We start from the raw sequence: 22307 nt of genomic DNA on the forward strand, positions 1-22307 counted from the left end.
TTACTTGCATGAAAAACAGCCTTTAAGAATGTGCTTTCATTTAAAATAAATTCAAAGTTGAAATACCATTTGTAATTTTTTTTTATTGATATTTTACAGTTTTCAACAGTTCTACAGTTGTGTGTGTATATATATATATATATATATATATGTAACATTATTTGTTGTGAAGCATGATGCAGTTTGAAGACAGTGAAGATACTTTTGATTTCGTGACGTCGTTTTATTTCATTTTGAAGAAGCAAGCATATGTACAAGCGATGAGCACACAGAACGACAGAGAAAAGGAATGAGGAAAAAGCTCTTGGACATTTTATCCCTGGTTTTATATAACCGACCCCCTAGTTTATCAAATCGGCATTTTACTTACATGAAAAATAGCCTTTAAGAATGTTCTTTCACTTAAAATAAATTTATAGTTGAAAAACCATTTGTAATTTTTTTATTAATATTTTACAGTTTCCAACACTTTTCCGACTCCCTATATTTTTGCGATTTTCACCCCCCGAAACGTCGTTTGGGACCCCATGTTGTATGGTGATTCTTTATCCTCTTCATGCCTACTATTACCCCTCTGAATTTGTCGGTCGAATTCGGCAACACCCTGTGTATATATATATATATATATAATTTCTTTTGTTATAACTGTTGTGGTTTCAAAGTTAATTAAATTTTCCTATGTTATTATTGAAAAAATTACTTACTGAATTTGAACCTTTTTTTTTTTTCCAATAATCAGTACTTTTATTTTGTTTTTAATACATCCTCTTGTAATTATTTATGATGAATTTTGTTGTATTTCACCATTTTATATTCATCTTTTTTTTCAACAAATTGCTGCTTCTCTTGCTATCGAAGTAGAAAGATGTGAGTTTAAATCTTATAAGTGAAGGAGCTTAGAAAAATAATCAGTTATTACATTTGAATTATTATTTATTTTCTGATTATGGTCTTTTGATTACCTTTATGTTATTTATAATAAAAGATGGTACTATTTCAAGATATTCTTTTATGTTTAAAAGATATATATATATTTTTTTGTATTTTGGTTTTCTTGCATTATTAATTTTATTTAATTTTCTTGTCATATATATTCACATAAGAAAAACAAAGTTTGATTCCTTCAGTTAGAGATTTTCAATGCCTCTTGCAATTGCATCTTTTTGTAATACTGCAAATTTCTTGTAAATTTTTAAATAAAATTAAAGTGAAAAATGTCTAAATTTTGGTGTATGCCTGTTCATTCAATGATCATATAAAATTTCTTATTCAAGAAAATAGTTTGCATAAAGATGAAACTTTAAAAGCCACTTGCTACTTAACATTGTAGAGTAATTTTTATATATAATTTTTTTAACAAATCTTAATGTCTATAATTTGAAATTCAGTTTTTATTAATATAATTTTTTTTTTCTAGCAGTGAATCAACCATTTCCAGTTCACGGACATCATCCAATACATTTGATGTAAAAGAAAAAAACTATAAACCTGAAAAGGTATCTCTTGACACTGTTAAATAAATTCGTAATTGTTTACTTGTGTTTCACTCATCTTTTGTCTTTGTAGATTCTTTTCTCTTTTTTAAATAAATATGCACTATTCTACTTAATCACTAGCGATGTTCAGTTTTATTATTAGTGTAAAAAGGATTTCATCCATGATCATTATTACCTTATATTTTGTTGAAGTCCTTCAAATTCATAAAAAAATCTTGTTAAATGATGGCATTCATTTTTAAATGTGCATCTCAAATCTAAAAGACATTCTGAACTTTCTACAATTATAAAATTCTGTTTCTATTAGTTCTAAAGTTGTTAAATTAAGCATAAAAATAATTTCAAATTTGATGAATTTTGCTTTGTGATGATTATTTCTAAATTAATTTATTCAAGTTTAAAAAATTTGTCATAAATAAATTGGGAGTGATGCCAAATTTCAACTTATTGTAATTTTATTGAAATTTCAATTGTTTTGTAGAACTTTACTTATAGGACATACATAATCATGATTTATTTTAATAAACCACCAATACTGTTTAGTTTCTGTGATTTTTTTTTTCCATAATTTTTAAGAGTTTTTGGAATTTTAATTTGTAATTATTATCTTGTTATTGTGATTAAATTCAAGCTATTTGAATTGCTTTATTATTATTATTTTTTGAATTCTTGTAATTAAAGTATTAAATAACATTAAGTGTTTTCATTTAAAAGATTTCAACTCTGACTGACTTAATTTTATTTGAACAAAATTTAACAATTTAGTAATGAGGCAGGGTTTTTTTTTCCCATTCCTCCTTTAATGATGTGATGCCCTTTTGATTGTTTAATTTCTTGTTAAGCTGAATTTTCAGAAATATTATGAGGATGAATAAATGTATTGGTTTCAGTTGTTGAATAATTTTAAATCCTATAGCAGTTTTTTCTATCATGTAGCAACTCTGAAATGAGTAGCATCACAAAAGGTATTTCTAATGGTTTGAAATGCATATATTTAAACTTAAAAAGTTATCCATGAAAAGAAAATTAATTTCTTCTTAAAATTTCATTAGGATTTTAAGATTTTTAAAAAAAAACATTATAGTATCCATTATTTCTCACAGATAAAAGTGATTGAATCAACTTAAAATGAAAAATGAAGCTTTATAAAACTTCATTTCCTGTACTGAATTTAAAATGGCTTAGAATTTCAGTGGAATGTTATTTCTTTTTGTTTTAATTCTCATTGCTTTCTGAATTAAGAAACCTTTGGACTCATACATTCTTTATTTTACATAAACTATTTGAAAATTATGCTTTCAGTTTTAAGACCAGTGCAGTGTTTGTGAACCTAAGGAATTTTATGCATATAGTATAGTAAGTCTTCTAATTTTTGTAGAGCTTATTGTATGCATGATGCTTCAGATTGCGTACAAACAATGTGCATTTATTAGCCAGTCCACAAGGAAGAAATTTTGTATAGAAATTTGCACTAAAAACACTCAATTGTTTAGTGTTATACAGAATGAGCAGTACATAAGGCAAAATAAAAATGTTTTATATTTTTTTATTTATCCACAAAATATAATGAGGCATAATAGGAAGGATTTATAGTTCTATTTCTGAGACTACAAAAAATTTTCATGTTTATCATAATGCATGTTTAACAATGTATTCTCAGACCTATTTAGTTTTGGCAGAAATGTTAACATATGTCATTGTCCTGGCAATAAAGTTGATATCTGATACTTTAGATAGCATGTATACCTGAGAAATTTGAAGAGGGGCCAGATGAGGTTGGAAAATGATATTGGTGATGCATGTGATGCCATATTGAAGTTATGCATATACAGGACTGGTCATCTAAGCTGTATGATAGTTGTCATACACATGGACTTGGAGGAGAGGGGTAGATCATCAAGGCCTAAATAACATACTTTATTTTATTTGTTCATTTTTTTATGCTTTTAAAAATGAAAAATTATAAAACATGGGTGTGATATAGTGTCACTAGCAAAAGTTTTCTGGCATGCCTAAAACAATAGTTTATTGTATGGAGCTCCTCTCTAAAGAAAGCAAATATACCAACCACCAGAAACAGTTATCTCTTTTCTAAAGTCAAAATATGAAACTGGATAAAGGATAATGTTATTGTTTTGGATGTACAAAAACATTAAGTTCCTAATAGTCAATCTTGGTGACTCATTTTGTTGAAAATTAACAGCCTTCTACAACACTTCCTTCACATACTTGAGAATGGTGCAGTTGAATTATTACCTTACTGCAGATGCAAAACAATTTTTGAACGTCATATAGAAAAATGAAAGCATATCTAAAAGATCTCTTTCACTGGTGCTCTGTTTTTAACAACTCTAAAAGTAAGGGAATTGTTAAATTTTCCTAATTATGATGATATATACTACCTGTACTTCAAAAATGATTGTGTCCAATAGATATCATTCAGAATTTAAAAAAAAAATGGTATTTTATGGATGATCCTTTGGAATAAAATTTATAGTCAAATCTCAATAGGTCTTTAGCACCTGTGAGTTGACTACAGTGAATAGAAGCAAAAGAAATCTTATCTCTGTCTATCCCAATTTGTAAATAAAGAAAAAAACCGAATTGGTTGAGATTGAATTTAAAAATGGTTGATTTAGAAAATTAAAAATGTTTGATTTTTTTTTATCCCGCTCTCCTTTTTTTAAAGTAATATATATATATATATATATATATATATATTTTTTTTTTTGGGGGGGGGTCCTATACATATGTTGCTCATTTCTTTTTCATGCAACTGGAAAATAAGCCAAGTTTGATCAAGTTTTAATTGAACCTGTTTTTTGGGTGAGTAAAAATAAGTATTTTGAAATTTCAATGTTTTTATTCCATTTTTATTCTGTTAATAATGTGCTTGCTTTAATATTTCTGCTGAGCTTATTCAAGATTAAACTTTTAAGCTACTTTAAAAGGTCTAAAGCAACATTGCAGGATTAAGCCCTTTAGCATCTCATAGTAAATACAAGTCTCAGCCTATATTTTAACATCTTTTTCTTCCCCTACTTCCAATGGCAGATATGTTTATTTATTTTAATCTGTATAAGAGCCATTTTTGAATAACAAATATTATGAGGAATTGAAATAACAAAAGTATTAATTATGGTGACCTTCAGCATGGTTGATTTGAAAATATTGCATATTAAATATAACTGCAACGAAGATTAAAAAAAAAAAAACTCAAAGCATTTTTATACTTTTTAAATACTTTAATGCAAACTTGTCATGGTTGTTGACTATGGGGAATTGGTCAACCAGTTGAAAATAAATGGACTCTACTGATGTTTGAGATAATTTGAAAGTGTGAAAAGAATCATAAGAATTGTGTTCTGAAATTAAATGGTACTTGATTTTAATTTAAATACATCGCTTTTGTAAGCCGATTGAAATTGCACAATTAAATAGTCCAGAAAATACCACAAAAATTCTTGTCCCTTCTAAAGTTGAGATTTCTATCGGTAATTGCATTCTTTGTCTGATGGTCTTGTAAGACAAGGGTAGGCCATTTAAGGCCACCATCTTCTACTTTAATTGCTTTATGTAATACTCTAAAGAAAAATTTCGATACTTTTTATTGCAAAAAAAAAAAAAAAAAAAATTATAAATTGTGTTGACAAACACATATTTTGGCTTTTTTTAAAGTTAAACACTTTGTATGCTTAGTTGTAAAATTAAATCTTAATTTTTTACTGTGTTTTCATATGATGTAACAAGTTAAATACTGTAAAGAATTTAAATGTAACCCATGAAGCTTGAAAAGTTGTCTACTAGAGTGACCCCCCCCCTCCCCCCAGTTTTTATTTTTATTATTTTTTTTTTATTTTCCTACATTGCAGAAACGGTGTGAATTGGTGAGAAATATATGGAGAAAAAATTATTAAAATTGATTCAAATCTTCAGCACTTGCATGTGGCTTAAAAGTCATAAAACTTGACAAAAGTTGACTGTTTAAATTGTTACTTGTTGACTGTTAATTTTAAAATTTTCTTTGTGTGTATTATAAAATAAAGTGTTAAGTATTTAATTTAATAAATAATTTATCAAATTTATTTGTAACTTTCATCTACACTTCTTTGTAAATTAAACAAAAGATACATTAAATTCTTCAAAATGCAATATTTAATTCCTAAACTTTTCCATCTTTACTGTGCATCATCCTGCAATTGATAGATATGCATAGCAAAAGATTGTTTAAGCCCTTAAAGAAAAAAACTGTATTTTTTTTTAAGTTAACATATTGTAAAAGCTAAGCATATGGCAAGAATAGAAAAAATTGAGATCTTTAAGAAATTAACTCCTTATAATTTTTTTTATACACAATTTTTCTGATCTAAAAACTTAAACTGTGAGTTTAATTTTTTTTCATGGTATTTTTCTTTTTTCTCTAATTAGATGATTCTAGCATTATTTTTAAGCCTGATATGGAAGTGGAAGATATAATTCAATTTTAATAATTTTTTCCTGTTAGATTTCTGACCAGTTCGAAACTTTGTGATATAACAGTATGAAAGAAGAAAATTCTGGCTCATTCTTATCATCAACCCTTGATCTAAGTAGTAATTTCTGGGATTGTTTGTGTAATTTATTTCCATTAAAATGCCTTAGAAAAATCACAGGAAATGCATCTCTTTACTTAAAAGTAAAGCTCAAGACTTATTAACTATTCTGTCACTATTAAGTTCAAAAGTAGTTAAAAAGTTGTAAGCTTAAAAACAGATAAAGAAGAACTTTTTAATATTATGTGGATATAAATTTGTGTGAGGTAATGGATAGATGTTCTATAATCCAAGCAATGAAAATAAAGGTCTATTAATTTGTATTTTTTTTAGTAAATATTGTTGGTATGTCAGGTACTACTATTCAGATGAGAAAAAGCTAACATCTGTTCTTTTCATGATTAAACGATGGAAGATGTTATGTATTTTTGTTTATTTTATTCCAACTCCATATTTATGCATAGGGTTTCAAAATTGTAAGGATGACGCTGTGAACATTACTTTATTTTTGGCAAACAGAGAGTTGGTAAGAAACAGTGAAGTCCTTAGATTTTATGCATAAAATAATTGCAGGCAGAATTTCTACAAAATGACTTGTTGATAATGTTGAACATTGAAATTTTATTATAAAATTTTGAGTTTTTATTTACATTTCTTTCTCTCTCTCTCTCTCTCTCTCTCTCTCTCTTTATGTTATTACGTAATATGTATTATTTGTTCTTAAATATGGATTGAGGTTCAAAAACGATTACATTTAATAAATTGCAATAAGGGCTCCATTATGTTAACAGGCAGGTTATAGATAATCATAATAGTGAAAGATTATGAGAAAACAGTTTACAAAACATTAGTGAAATGTGAATATTTCTATAAAACATCTCACCCAGTGATTAAAGGTCTAATTGTTCAAATGGGATAAATGACATTAAATTAAATGCATGGGAACTTTCAAATGGAATTGTATGTAAACATACAACTAAAATTGTCCAAGTTAAACCATGATATAATAGAAATTATCATGTAATTTGTACAAATTTGATGTTATGAATTTATGTATTTTTTTTACATTATAACTTAATTTTATATATTTATTTCCATTACTGCCTGTGATCATTACTGTGAAAATAAATATCTAAAGTCTCTTACTAGAAGGTCATTTTTTTATCATAGATTTTTCCAATTTAAATTTATACTGAAATGCAGTTTATGAAACCTGATATCTAAAAGCCTTGAATAATCCAAACTCAATATGCAAACATATGTATAAACTCACTATGTATACAGAAATATGTTGCAATAAAATTTCTTAACTGAAATTATTAGTAATTGCAATTTTTTAGTAAAATTTCTCTGCATACTGAGTAGAAGTAGGAAAACCTGCATTAGATTTGTGCAGAAAAAAATCATTAAAAAAAAAAGCATTTCATTGTTTATGATCTAAATATTCTCTCTTATAGATCTCATCAGGTAAAAGAGTTTGCTAAAGCTCAGTGTCAGTTCGCATGAGTAAAGGCAATTTCATTCTCATGAGGCCAGGTTGTAAACCAAAAAGTCAAAGGCTTGCATTTTTTTTTCCCTCAAGAACAGAGAATTCTCATGAAGGCAGATTCCAGTGTATTATTTTCTGCATAATCTGACAATTCGTTATTTTTCTTATTTGCTATGTTTGAGATCTTTGTAAAATACATTTTTAAGTTATTTTTTAAATTGTTAGTTTGAATTTTTTTTTTTCAATAATTTTTGTAACAGTAAAAAATTTCTTATTGATGTAATGTAAAAAACCAAAGTGTCTATGCCACAGAAATATCTTTTTGTCGATCATTCCTCTAACAAAACGAAAAATCGCTAATAATTTTACTCCTATCCAACAAAGAAGAAAAAAAGAGAGAGATTCGAAATTCCAAATGGTCATTAGAGATATATTTTCATTCATAGAAAAATTTGCAGACAAAATTGATAAATCAGAAATTTTGATTACACCTTCAAATGGAAAAGGAAACCTCAATCAAATTCAGCTTTCCATAGAGGAGGTCAAATCTGGGTTGGCATTACAGAAAAATGATAATGCAAATTTATTAGATTCAATAAATAATGATGTAAAGAAAGTAATAATGCAAGGATTACGACTAAATATTATAATTGATAAATTTAGTGTATTATCTGGAAAAACTCTTCGTAAACAGCACCAAGACACTTACCTAAAAATGAACAAAGATTTTTTCCGACCTTCTACTATTTTCGGGAGGGGGGATGATAAATAGTAAAATTTTGCAGATGTTTTATGTACTGAAAAGTTAATGATTTAGGATTGTTTTCACCATCCAAAATTAAACATTCGATGATAGGCAATGAAATCGGTATGCTCAAAGCCAAACATGTTATCACAGTTACTCTATTTTGCGCCATTTTTTGACAGGTTAGAAACGAGTGATCAAAATATAATCAAGTGTTTTCTGCATGCGCAATCGAGTCAATTACTAAATTGTACTGAATTCAGCATGTAAATTAAACCAAGTATCATTTATAATGAAAGACTATCTAACTTCATTAGATTCCATAATTTAAGATGAATTTGATTGATTTTATTCATAACATGGAAATTATTAAGATATTTATTGAAAAAGTTAATTTATGTTTGTGTAATTAATATTTGGATTTTATCTTAGATATCTTTGTGTACATCATTTTTTTTTGAAGAGAAAATGACAATTCAAGATTTATACATGGTTTTAAAAAATGCAGAAAATTACTATCTGCAATTCTGGATCTTGAGCTTCCTGTCGGTCATTAAATTCTGAGATACCTTTGTGTGCATCATTTTCCTAAAGAGAAAATGACCATTCAAGATTTATACATGGTTTTAAAAAATGCAGAAAATTGCCATCTGCAATTCTGGATCTTGAGCTTTCTGTTGGTCACTTAAATTCTTTCATTCCTTGACAAGTGTTGTTCAAAATGTTTAATTTATGCTCAACTACTGTTTAAAAAATTCATATCAAGATAAATAAAGAAAAGGAACATTTAAAATTATTGTTTGAAAGACTTGTGGATGTTCAATTTTTATCGAGCAATTATTTGTCATTTTGAGGGTTCCATGACACAGTTGGAGCTTCAGATAATAGAAATTTCTCAACTGTATTAACACAATTATTAAGTGAATATGATCCTGTATTAGCGGATCGTGTAGATTGAATTAAAGTTTAAAAAAAGAAGCTAATACATCATTTAGCTCAAGAGAAATTTATTTCAGCTTTAGGTAATGAAATCTTCAACAAAATCAAGGCAGCATATATAAACAGTGACATACTGCACTATCCAAATAGCTTGCATTCCAAATAATTCTCACAAGAAAAAAAATTTCAATAATTATTACATACAGACATATTATGCTCAAAAGGAAAATTATAAAAAAAATCATTTAAGCGGAATTATTGAAGTCACTGAGTGAACCAGTGAAGTTGTCTTGACTTAGATGTTATGAATTGCTGAAGTTAAAAATACAATAATGGTCGTAATGTGAATCGGAAAGGCTTTAAATCTAGAATAATTAGTTTAAACCTTCAAGTCATTTTGTGTGCCTTGCCTATATCATTTATCTACTTTAATAATTTAGTTGCTGCTTCCTTTGGTATATATAATAACTGGGGATACTTCCATTAGGATAAGTGCTTATTTTATATTTTCTACGAAGCAGTAGAATATAATCTAAATATGCCAAAACATAATTCTTAAACCATTTTATGGCAGTCGATACAAAGCATAAATAGACACTGTCTAAACAATTCATGTGTATTTAGAATAAACTTATTATGCCTTTCGGAAATTTATTAGTAGAAGTAACGATAATGCATCTATATCCGACGATATACCTGCTGGTTCCTTATTCCTGCTATACCTGCTGATTCCTTATGAGAATTGTGTCATTCATTTTAAGTTTATTGGAAGGCTTTACGGTATTGACAAAAATTAATAGGACCAACAAACTTGCAAGCAAAATTGTCCACTCTTAACTCGGCTTTTAGTTTAATAAATACAATGAAATCTAAAATTCAAAGCTAAATATCAAAATTTGACGCATTTGTAGATGTTGCAAAAAAAAAAAAAAAAAGAAAAAAAAAGACTATCCTTGTATTTTCAGAAGACTTCAATGAAAAAAAAAAAAAAAAGGGTTCTATTCCAGACTAGCAAAAGATCTACAATACCCAATAGAGGAATTTAAATGTCAGTTTTTTAATGTTGCGATTGATATTGTTATAGTGCAAATGGACGATTTTAAAATGTTTATTTTCGATATGAAAATAATTGGAAAATATCCACTGGGAACCCTATCAAAGAATTTCGTTGAATTGGCTATTGAAGATCTGATCCAAAAAATTGATTTGTTAAGAGGTCTGATAAAGGATATAAAAGATTAAAATAACGCATATGATAGTTTACGATACATGTTAAATAATAATTATAATAAACTTTACCCAATGTCATAAAAGTATTTAAATTATTTTTTTACCGTTCCAATTGCCACAGGAAATGCGGAGTACTCTTTCAGTGAATTGAAATTAATTAAAAAATTATTCTTGATCAAACCTGAATAAAAATCGCTTAACTACACTGACAATATTGGGGATTGAAAAGGAAAATGTTGAACGTTGCATTTTTTTCGTAGTATGATTGATGGAATAGCAAAATAAAAATCGCATATTTAAATAAATATATTTTTAATAAAATATATTTTACCTCTTAATAGTCTTGCCCGTATGTATATCGAACTATCGCTTCTCAAAATTATAAGCTGAAAGTAAATTTTACGAATAATTAATGATTGGATAAAAAAATTACTTAATTTGCGAACACTTAAGTATTCCATGATTTCTTAAATGAATCAATAAGACAGATTAAATTGAAACAGAAGGCGTCCTCTAATTAGATAATTTTTTTTAAAATATTGAAGGATGATGTTTATTTTGAATCCTTTTATTTGCCTTTGGAAAAAAAAAAATGTGTTTATGTGGCACAGTTCATTGTATTGTGAAGTTCAACATTTTTTTTTCTTCCAAACCTGTGACATGTCTGTTATTCCCATTATAGTTACACACTATAATGGGAATACATTTTTTCTTTATAAAATCCTCATTTGAAATTGTCTTACTTTGTGATCTCCATCCTACCACGAACAATACCTTAACAGTCGCTTATGCAAAAAAGTGTTTATGGCTTAGTGGGTCTATAAGTAAAAGGTGTACATGACCTTTTCGAACATCTTGTATATCCAATGCTTGAAATAGAATATTAAGTTTTCGTGATAAAAATGTGAACATGTACAGTAATATATTTAGTAATGTAATTCACTTTTTTTTTCTTTTTAGAGTATTCGTGCCAAAGCTGTACTTTCATCTTTCATTGCTGGAGCAGCAGCCGGTGCTTTAGCCAAAACGACTATTGCTCCTCTTGACAGAACTAAAATTAATTTTCAAAGTAATGAAAATTAATAGATCTTTTTATACTCTGTTTAATATAGGCATTATAAATAACAGTATTTCAAATAGCGTTTGAAAAGAGGGAAATAACTATTTTTGATTTAAAATTTTTTCAGTCTCATATATGCATATTTGCAAATAAAAATTGGCACTTTCAAAAATAATTAATGCTCGAATATTAGTTATCACTTTATATGTAAATATTAAAAAATAATAAGCTGTTTCATCAAATTCCACATGAATTTTACTATAGCCGTTATCTTTTTTATTTAAAGCAGTTATACATATTTAATTACTTGCAGGAATTTTATATAACAATCAAAGACATTTCGGTAAAATGTTTTATTAAAACAATTCAGTTAGATTAATTATCAATGCTGAGTTCATTGAGTTGGGACATGTTTAAAGGATTATTCTAGAAGAAATATTTTTTTAATATGCTTTATATTCATGTAGTGGTTTTGTGAAGACTGATTTATTTATATAGGTTATCAAACTGTAACAATAAATTGCACGGTTTGTTAATAAATTTATAAAACAACTGTTGAATTTTCTAATTGACCATTAAAAATTTCAATAATACAAAGGATATTTACACATTTTTAGTATGATTTCGAGGTCATTTAATTATTATTTAAAATCTAAAGCCTATTTTTTAAATGTTAAATCTGATAGCTTTTGATATATCTGGGCCTTAAGTTTGCATAGTATTTTCTACAATAGAAGGGTTTTTTCATATAGTTTCCATATTGATTTCTATTCCTCTTCCACTACTTTCCAGAATCTGTCAGTCGTGGCGGGTTTGCACTTAGAGCTCTTTTTAAAAGACCAAAGGCACAATGGTTCGCAGGTGAAACATCAGGGGACTTCGCTGAAAAATGTTGAAAAGGTATATATGCATACCTATTTTTTTTTCTGAAATGCAATGATACATTCGAAGTTTGACTTGTGGCTTGTCTTGATGAAGTTTTACTCTTTAAAATTATTGGGATAAAGCAGCGGAATTTCTTCTATAAAGATCGGCCATAAAACTTGCTGTAGTACGCTGAATGGATTATAGTTTTTTCCCCCATTCTATTTAAAGACTTTGCAGTTGATTTCAGCGTCGACGGATTTCGTATTACTAGCGATTTTATTTTCAAAATGTTTTGTAGTAACTTTGTCTGATATTCGTTTGGAGGCTTCTTTCCATGTGGATGTGATTATCGACGGTTTTTCCCTTTCTGTTTAATAATGTTGCTTATTTTGCACTTAAAAATTTCAAAACCATGCATTTCATAATGTTTTTGAATTATGAAATTCGTATATTTATCTTCAGAAAGCTCAAAAATATATAATTTAATCTACAGACTTGTTTATGTGTGATATTTTGAAAGAAAAAATAAATTTAAAAGTAGACAATATTTCTCATTTCAGATAATAAGTTTTTGCCGAAGATTTTTATTCGAAAATATTTGCTGTTTTAAAATTGTTTATCGAAATCATTGAAAAAATGTGTAAATACTCTCTGTATTTGTATTATATTCCCTTTACTCTGTTGCATTCATTCTATTTTGTTTTTATATAAAAAGGAAGTACAGGTTGGTTATAATTAAACTTTCCTTATATACAGCTTCCCACAACGCAAACGAGTGGACGGATTGCAACGAAATTTGGTATATAAACTATAATGAGATACGCTCACGGAATTTCGAAAAAAAAAATTAGTACAAGAATGTTCACCAGAGGGCGCTTTTTCCGGAAAAAAGCATTAAATTTAACGCAATAAACGACCCAAAACGGAATACAGAAACAATATTAACAATCCAGAACAAGCATTACGAGTAATTAAATGAAAAACCGGGAAAAGTTGGAAACTCCATAACGCTTCATGTGCGAAATATCACAACTGATTAATTACGATCAGCTGTTGAACACACTGTCCATTGACTTGAAATTTTGCAGGAGAATGAGGATGGTCGCATGGAGCACCTTTCCCTACATCGTCCTGGACATGAGCAACAACTGCTTATCTTGCGCAATTTCGTCCTTCTCTGTTCTTGTTTCTGCAAACTGAACTGTTTTTTTTTTTTTTTTTTCTTCCCTCAAACAGTGTACTGTTATTTTTTCCTTACCTTTACTTAATGTGGTTCAATGACAAGGTGATCCGAAACTAGTCAATAAATGTTGATATTGTTTCTGTATTCCGTTTTGGTCGTTTATTGTGTTAAATTTAATTTTTTCACCGGAAAAGGCGCCCTCTGGTGGGAAATTTTGGAACTAAATTATTATTATTATTGAAATTCCTTGAGTGCATCTCGTGTCTAGTCTGTATACCGAATTTCGTTGCAATCTGTTCACTCGTTTGCGTTGTAGGATGTTGTTTATAGGGGAAATTTAATTATAACCACCCTGTATTTTAGTAAACTGGCATCAATTATGTTATTTATTTTTGCATTTAATGAAGTACTGTGGTAATATTTAAATCTAATTTTAGGAACTGGAAACAAATTGAACTTCAGTCAGTCCTAATACAGCTAAAAAAAAAGGATTAAAATAGAAAGTATTGTTTATGTAAAGAGTTAAGAAAAAATTGAATTATGAGATTATGTAAAGATTTAAGAAAAAAATTAAATTGCGAGATTATGTAATGAGAAGAAAATAATAAAATATGCTTATTGAACTGGATTTAGCATTTTCAATAAATAAAAAAAAGTTTTGAAGCTTTTTCTAAATTTACACTGCTATGCTGTTTGTATTGAACCATACCAAAAGAAGAAGAAAAAGTAAATCAACATTAGTTATAGAAATTTTTGCTATTAGAATTTGCTCAGATTCTTTCAATATATCAATAAAGGTTTTTTTTTTTTTACATCGTCATCATTCAAAAATAGTTATATTTTCACTCCAAAAAATAATTCTGGAATGGAGAACTTTTCTTCCAGAATTTTAATATTAAAGGTAATAAACTGTTTTTGAGAAGACTATCATAGTATTTTCCAACGCTGCTTTGATTTTATTTGTATTATTCTTATAGATGTTTATAAGCATTTATCGTGATTTAAGATAACTTTTCAGTATATCAGTAAATGAATTAATTTTGGAAATTCTACTTTATTTTTGAACAATGCAGTATCATAGTATCATACGGGTTATCTATTAAATGCTAATTCACATGCAGGTAAATTCAAAATAAAGGTAACACTTGGGCTAATATATAATATTATCTCCCCCCACCCTCTTTATTAATCATCCCAACTTTAACCTCTATTTTTATAATTATGGTTAATTATTTTCTTACAAGTTTAAGTTTCCTTATCACTTTAATCAAATAAAAAAAATGCTGTAAAATGTGCTGTTAAAGAAAATATGATATCCGAAATTGTTAGATGTCATACAGAGTATAACATGAGATATATGCAGTGTAATTAAAGTAAAATGTTTACTATTAAATTATTTGAATATACTTTATCTTGGATTATAAAATTCTCTGTATTCTTATTGTTAAGAATGCAAATTTGTTAATTATTATATCAAGATTAATTTTATGTACTCGATTAGTCTTATCTCAGAACATACCTGAACTGCTGTGCCTTTTCAATCCCAAACTGCTTTGCCAGTAATTTTGTAATGATTTTGATTTTTAGAACTGTATCCTGTGACTGTAGCTTCATCGTTAAATATATAGTACATGCTGTGCATACTTCAAGAAACTCAGAGAAAGTGAACGGTGATTTATTATCCTCTATTCTGTTAATCCTTTGAAGCTGTTTATTTTTTATTTTTTTTTCAAACTCCTCTTTAAATCATGTGTTAACTAAACATAACTAATATGGAAATGTTGAAGACACTACCTGTAGTAACTTCCGTTCAGAATCAATTGCTTTGTCATGAATCTAATTTGATTTTCTCTAAAAAATTCGGGTTGAACAACTTGATAAATATCAAGAAAATTCTTCCTACCTTAGAAACGTTGGCGAAGCTATTGGTCTAAAATACTTAGCGTTTAGTAAAACATAAAAATTCTTAAATAAGATTCTTTTTGTCACTCATTTCACAATGTTTCTGCAGTTCTCTAATCCAACCACTGCAAAACTGTTTTTAAGTATTTCCATGCCCAGATATCTCTTTAGTGATAGACACTAGATATAAATAGACACAATATATAAATCGAGGCATATATATATAAGAATTACAGAGAATTGAAAAATTCTTTTTCATCATTCCCATCTATAAAATGTAAACAGTTTAAAGGCACTAATTTTTGTATTGCCTTTTTTTCTTTATTTGATGGTAGATATGTATATTTTCTGTAAGCTTATATATGTTAAAATGTATTTGTGTTTTATAAGAAGAAAATGGAGTTATTGAAATTTCTTTCGTATCCACATGAACATTTTGAATCTACTTTAAACTTCACTCCAGATATAAAGAAGCTTGAAAGAACTTTTCTGCCAGCTTTATTGTAATCGTAAACCAGGTTTTTATAAGGCATTATGAAATCACTGTTATATTGATAAAACTTTGTTGCTTAAAATGACATGCTGTTTTCAACAATGATAATGGAATAATCGGAATTTATGAAGAATAGATGTGAAAACAACAATTACTGCGATTTATCAGCTTATAAACATAAATCATTCTAAGATGTATTTTAATTTAATTAACTGCTCACCCATCAACCGTATGCCATAGAATTTAAAGAGAATTGGATTTATTTGGAGATATCTCTCTACCGAAATAAATTATTACTTAATTTCTCACTGAGCTACTACATTTATCTATATGTAATGGTTCATACTTGTGCAGTCTTGCATTTCCACTTGTTACGGTTTCTCTCCCTCCCTCTCTTATTTGTGAGACACAGTTTTGTCTCTTCAGAATTTATCGGAAGTTACTAATAATGCTACCGTTATAAATATTGCCAGGATTGAGATCATTCTGATTTGGGTGTTATTCCAAGTGAGATTTTCAGAAATTCTCGCATTTTCTCGAAGGATTTTTAATAGCAAAATTATTCATTTCTTAATGTTGATTTGTTCGTAATATGGGCATAAAACATTTCATGGAAGTGCTCATTATCCAATCACTTGCTGCATGTATTATTAAGAGATGTAATTTTTCCCACATATATATGTAAGTGTATGTGCTTTATTGAAAGAAACTCATAGTTTTTGAAAATGGTATTTTCTACTTAGAACAATAGCAGATTAATAATAATAAAAAAAAGGATGGATTTTCCCCCCCTTCTTCTTCTTGCTACTTGATACAGAGAGCTCCATAAATTCATGCAAACTTCAAAAAAATCAAACTAAAAATAAGTAATGCTCGAAAAAGATTGCAGCTTGGCGAAATATGTTCAGAGAGCCTTTCGATTTTTTTCCCATTAAAAAAATAACGTGGGACGCCATCTATCGGTCATTTCAAAAAATGACTGATGGATGGCTCTCATATGTTAAATTGAAATGGTTTATGCAAATCGGAAAAACAGAGCACAGTAACTAGCATAGCGCATTTTATTTTAAAGCACAAGATATTCTATATGACCGACCACAAGATATTAAGCAAGTGAGTTTCGTAACTATGCCTATTACAGTTGAGTGTATCACGTGGGCATTGATGCCACCGACGACCCGTTGAATGGTATCTTTCAATTCCACTACAATGGCTGGAGAGCCCCGGTAGACACAACACTTTAGTTATTCTCACAACCAGAAGTCTGTTGGAGTAAGGTCTGGCGAACATGGGGACCACTTAATTTTGAATCCTCTGTTTATCACTCGATCCTCAGAAAATGTGTCTAGGAGGAAAGTCTTGATGGAACGAGCAATGTGATACGAGGCACTATCCTGCATGAAAGTGATGGCAGGTAACACACGTCTTTACCCTAAAGCAGCCACTATGTTGTCTCGCAAAAGCATAAGATAGTTTTCAGCTGAGACGGAATAGGTTTCGAACCTGATACAGGACAACTCTCTTCAAAAAATAAAGGACCCAGAATGAAGGCCGTGGGGAAACCACACCAAACTGTCATACCCGGAGAATGTAGTGGTTTGGTCATGTACTCACGAAGGTTTGATGACGCCCAGATGCGATTGTTTTGTATATTGACAACAACATGCAATTAAAAATTGGTTTCATCTCTCTACATTATGTTCAGCAACTACTGTCGGTCACGTTCCATTTGTGCTTGCGCTCATTTGCAAAGGCTTGTCTTTCATCGGAATTTGCTGGCAATAATTGGTGAAGTGCCTGTATCTTGTACAGATGCAGTTTCAAGATTCCGTGCAGAATGTGTGGGAATCGTGGATGATCCTTCTAACTCCCCATTTCTTCAAAACGGCGTATTAAATTAGTGTCCCATTCCTTGAAATAGGGCTTTTAATCGTCTTGGTTCCTTTCACTGTGCGGAACTTTTTTAATGCTTTAGTCACGGATTCACTGTTCTTATAAAAAAAGTTAATCACTAATGCTCGATTCGGTAATGATAGCGTGCCACTGGTATCGAATGACAGATCCATTTGCAGCCGTTTGCATTATATTTCTCCTGATTTGCATAAACCGTCTCAGTTTGATGTGTGAGCGCCTATCTATCGTTATTTTTTTAATCATTTTTAATGGAGTGAAAATTTAAAAATTTTATGAACATATTCCTGCAAACCGCAATTTTTATCGAGCTTTACTTTTTTAATTATGATTTTTTTGAAGTTTGCATGAATTTATGGCACACTATGTATTTGCCACATAATGAATATTATATAATTAATTATAATTATGTTAGATTAGTTTAGAATTTTTTTTTTTGGGGGGGGGGGTGATTTACTTTTGCGTATTTGGTTTAATGTTAATATTTTATAAGTTTTCTATCAGAAACTCGTGAATTATTTCTAATTCTTTTAGGCAGTGAAAAAAAATGGCTAAATTAATCATTCTTTTTTATTTTAAATTAGACGTCGCAACTTCTACATTACTATTCTATCCTGATTTGAAGAATGTTCTAAATTTCAAGATTTCAACTATTTGTTCTGAAAATTCATTACCATTTGTTTATTTTCTAAGCAATTTTTTTTTTTTATATTATTAGATTTAATTTGAAGTAAGATAAAAGACGTAACTTTGGATCGATTACTTGTTAATGATTTTTTTAAAATATATTATTCTCTTTGTTGCTGATTCAATGGAATCTATCTTGTGCTTATAATTTTTTTAAAAAAAAACCATTGATAGCGTTTTTTATTATATGACTAGCGTTTTCATGAGGCTTTATTTCATAATTTGGATTTATTAACTTAACCCATTTTTGCATTTTGACATTGTTCATAATATCTTTTATTGTTTTAAGATTTAAAAAAAAAACTGAAAAAGGTTTTGTTAACCATCTAATATTTCGTTGAAAAATGTCGTGTTCTAGAATATTTAATTTGTTAATATTTTTTTTGTCTGATTGATTAATCTAAACATCCTTACGCAAAATGTAATTTAGAAATATTTAAACTATGTCCTCTAAATAAAAGATCTCTTTTTTTATAATCTTTTCTACTTATCAATTCAGAAATCTAGTTTTAATGGTTGATTGATATACTTAATGATTGAAATTTTAGAGATTATCAGTGACTTTAGAGAAAGAAGGCAGGTGAAATATCAATCAAAATTTGATATCAAGTGAATTTTTTTATTCTAAGTAATTTATTCGATTACGTTTTAATGGCGTATGTTTTATGTTAAATATGATATTTTGTAAACTCATATACTGCACTGTAACTCTTTCTTTTTTTTCTCTCTCTCTCTCCCTTTTTCAAATTTTTATAGTTTCAAACAAGCGTTATTCTTTGAAAAAGGCTCTTCAGTTTGTAGTACACAGTTATCGAACAACCGGTTTATTAAGCTTATGGAGAGGAAATTCTGCTACAATGGCTCGCATAATTCCTTATGCATCTATACAGTTTGCTGCTCATGAAGAGTGGAAGCGTGTTTTGCATGTTCAAACTTTCGAAGAGAGGTATAGTTAGTTCCTTGTTAAATTTACTCAGAAATGAGTGCATACTTAATTAGAGGATAATATTAATTTTATTTTAAGTAGAAATTTTGCAAATGTCATAATAAATAATCAATGCAGTTATACACACTTGATATATATTTTGTTAGTTTTATCAAACTACCTACAGTTTCTTTAACTAATTTGTTACAAAATGTTATTGTGAACTGAAATTTTTTTATATGTATTTTCTCATGTATTTTATCTGACTGGCTGGATTATTTTTTTAATTGTCTGAAATTTTCAAGTTAAAAATGATTTATAAATATATAAATGTTTTATTTACTACTGATTCTTTATTATCATTTCCATTTATTATTGTATGAACATTTATTATATTTTATATTGAACCTTCATTATCCAGAAGTCCTGAGAATGTTATGTTTCTATCAAATATGATTTAGTTCCATTAATTCTGTGAAATTAACATATTACTTTCTTTTGAATATAAAGAGAATGATTCTTAAAAAATCGGTAGGAATCTTTATAAGTTATTTATTTATTTGTTTTTCCAAACCAGGACTGAATATATGTGATTATTGTGTACTCATTTTTCAGCTATAAAATATTTGTCTCATGTATTATTAATTATTTCTGTTTTCATAGGAAAGCCAATCCTGGAAAGTCTTTCATTGCTGGCTCTTTGGCTGGTGTAGTTTCAACAACTTGTACTTATCCTTTGGATCTGGCTCGAGCTCGTATGGCTGTTACTCATAAAGAAATGTAAGATTTTATTCTAATTTCGCTAATTTATAGTTTTTGTTTGCATCTAGAATTAAAATGAACAATGATTTATTAAAATATATTGATATTTGAAACCAGTAACTGCTAAAACACCTCGACCGTAGATCTATAAATACTTATATTACAAATTTTACATTACGAGCCATTAAGTTAAGCTTGTGCTGAAAATAATGTGTTTCACGTGTGTAAATAAATACTAATAAAAAAAAAGATGGGGGGGGGGATATCATAGTGAAATGTTGAATGTGCTGTTAAATTTTGAGGTAAGTATTTAACATGCCTATAGTATGTTTCGAAATGAGCTTCATATGAGATATTAAAGGTTTTCGAAACCAAGTGTTTTTTATAATTAATGTTTGTCTATTTAGAAATCTCTAGAGTCGTTTTTGTAGCTCCCAATGAAACATAATTTCACTAACATGTAAAATGAGTGATAACTTTATGAAAACAGATAAAAAGAGGAGTTATATTTTCGAAAATAAGTGACGCTGTGTCAATATCTAAGGCGATTTTTCCGAATTGTCTTTCATTACCGAAACAAAATTATCTAGTTCATTTTAGTTTTTTAGTTACGCTAAAGATACTGAAAAAAATATTTCCCTTATTCAAATCTTTAACGAACTATGTAGCAGCAGTGATGTCACAACTTTGAAACTCTTATGTATGCTTCATGTAAACGTACTTCTGATTCGTTTAATACTGAACATATTTATTGCTGCTGAACAGCATCAATACTGCGCTATGCTAAAAATGTTAACTTTAAAAGTGAAAGTTCTTTTAGTACAATTATTTTATCAAAATAACAACGCTGTCGGAAATGTTCGAGAATTCAGGTGACAAAAAAAATGTTAATCAGGGACTAATGTCTGATCGCTGCTTTCACAAAATGATTAAAAGATTTGAAGTAGCAGAAAGACCGGTATATTACCTGGCAGTGAATGAAAACAAGTGGAACAATTCTAATGCTACATATTGTTACTGGCCTTGCAGATTTATCAAATCAGATGCCTTGTGGGAATGTAAATTTGTTAGTTATTGCAAATGAATTCGACATGCCGTTTACCATGGTGAGAAAAAAGATGCATAAATATTCCACTACTATCCATTCAAGACTCGGAGAGTGCGGCAGCGAATCTAGAAATTCGCCTAACGTTCGCATTACAATTTATTACACTAATGAATATAGATGACTCTTTTCCTGTAAATTATGTGGAGTGACGAAGCGTATAGTTATTAAAACTAACAAGAGAACATAAACAGTTGTCTGATTTAGGCGAAAGAGAATCTAAATGATGTTCACCATTGCATGCAGGAAAAGTGACATTGTGATGTGGTTTACCGATAATTTTTTAAAAAAGACTATATTTATTTATTTAAGGAATAAACGCCCATGGGAAACATTACATGTTCCATAAATGGGATTAGATATCGCAATATGTTGTCAATTTATTATTATTATTACATAATTTACATAGTTGCAGCAGCGAGGTCGCCCTCATAATACTTTTTTATGCAATACAGTACAATCATTATATTACTTTCCTTGCTAAATAATTTTGAATCATCTATGTTGCAATATCCAAGTCAGAGAGATGGTCATTTATTTGAAAATGGCGAGAAATGTTTAGCAGCATACCAGAATATAAGAGCAGAAATACTCACAAACAATGTAATATAGCTTTGCAAGAATGAGAAAGATGCCTACCTACCTTCTGTAAAGGCGATTGAAATCCTTATAGAGGCATGTATTGAAAGGGTACTTCCTTAATTACGTTTACGCAATGTTATAAAATAAACTATTTATTTCATTTTATTTCTTGATGTGTATGGGCTTACTGTGCATGCTTGTTTATAATGCATGGGAAACAAGAAGAATGGAATTTATTTTTTATAGACTGATGAAGTTATTTCCATCCAAGTTCCGTTTCAAAAGAATGCATGTTAGAAGTTAAAGTGATACTCGAAGAGGAGACTTAGATGAATTCAAGTGATTTATATCTCTACCGATTATCAAAATGAATTAATTTATAAGTGTTCTGAACTTGTG

General features: G+C 28.6%; 1 protein-coding gene across 6 annotated transcripts in view; it reads left to right on the top strand.

The window, feature by feature from the left end:
• Window positions 1–22307, top strand: part of LOC129960724 (mitochondrial coenzyme A transporter SLC25A42-like) — a 44569-nt gene that overhangs the window by 9563 nt on the left and 12699 nt on the right. For 3 of the 6 annotated variants that reach the window (XM_056074317.1, XM_056074318.1, XM_056074319.1), the window contains 4 exons: window positions 1418–1496; window positions 11392–11500; window positions 19291–19480; window positions 20123–20239. In XM_056074317.1, coding sequence (XP_055930292.1) covers window positions 1418–1496; window positions 11392–11500; window positions 19291–19480; window positions 20123–20239 — 495 coding nt within the window. Of the gene's footprint in view, window positions 1–1417; window positions 1497–11391; window positions 11501–12342; window positions 12392–15128; window positions 15212–19290; window positions 19481–20122; window positions 20240–22307 lie in introns of those variants that run through there. The other 3 variants (XM_056074320.1, XM_056074321.1, XM_056074322.1) reach the window with 2 other exon arrangements.

Source organism: Argiope bruennichi, chromosome X2, assembly GCF_947563725.1.
Source record: "Argiope bruennichi chromosome X2, qqArgBrue1.1, whole genome shotgun sequence".
NCBI lineage: Eukaryota > Metazoa > Arthropoda > Arachnida > Araneae > Araneidae > Argiope > Argiope bruennichi.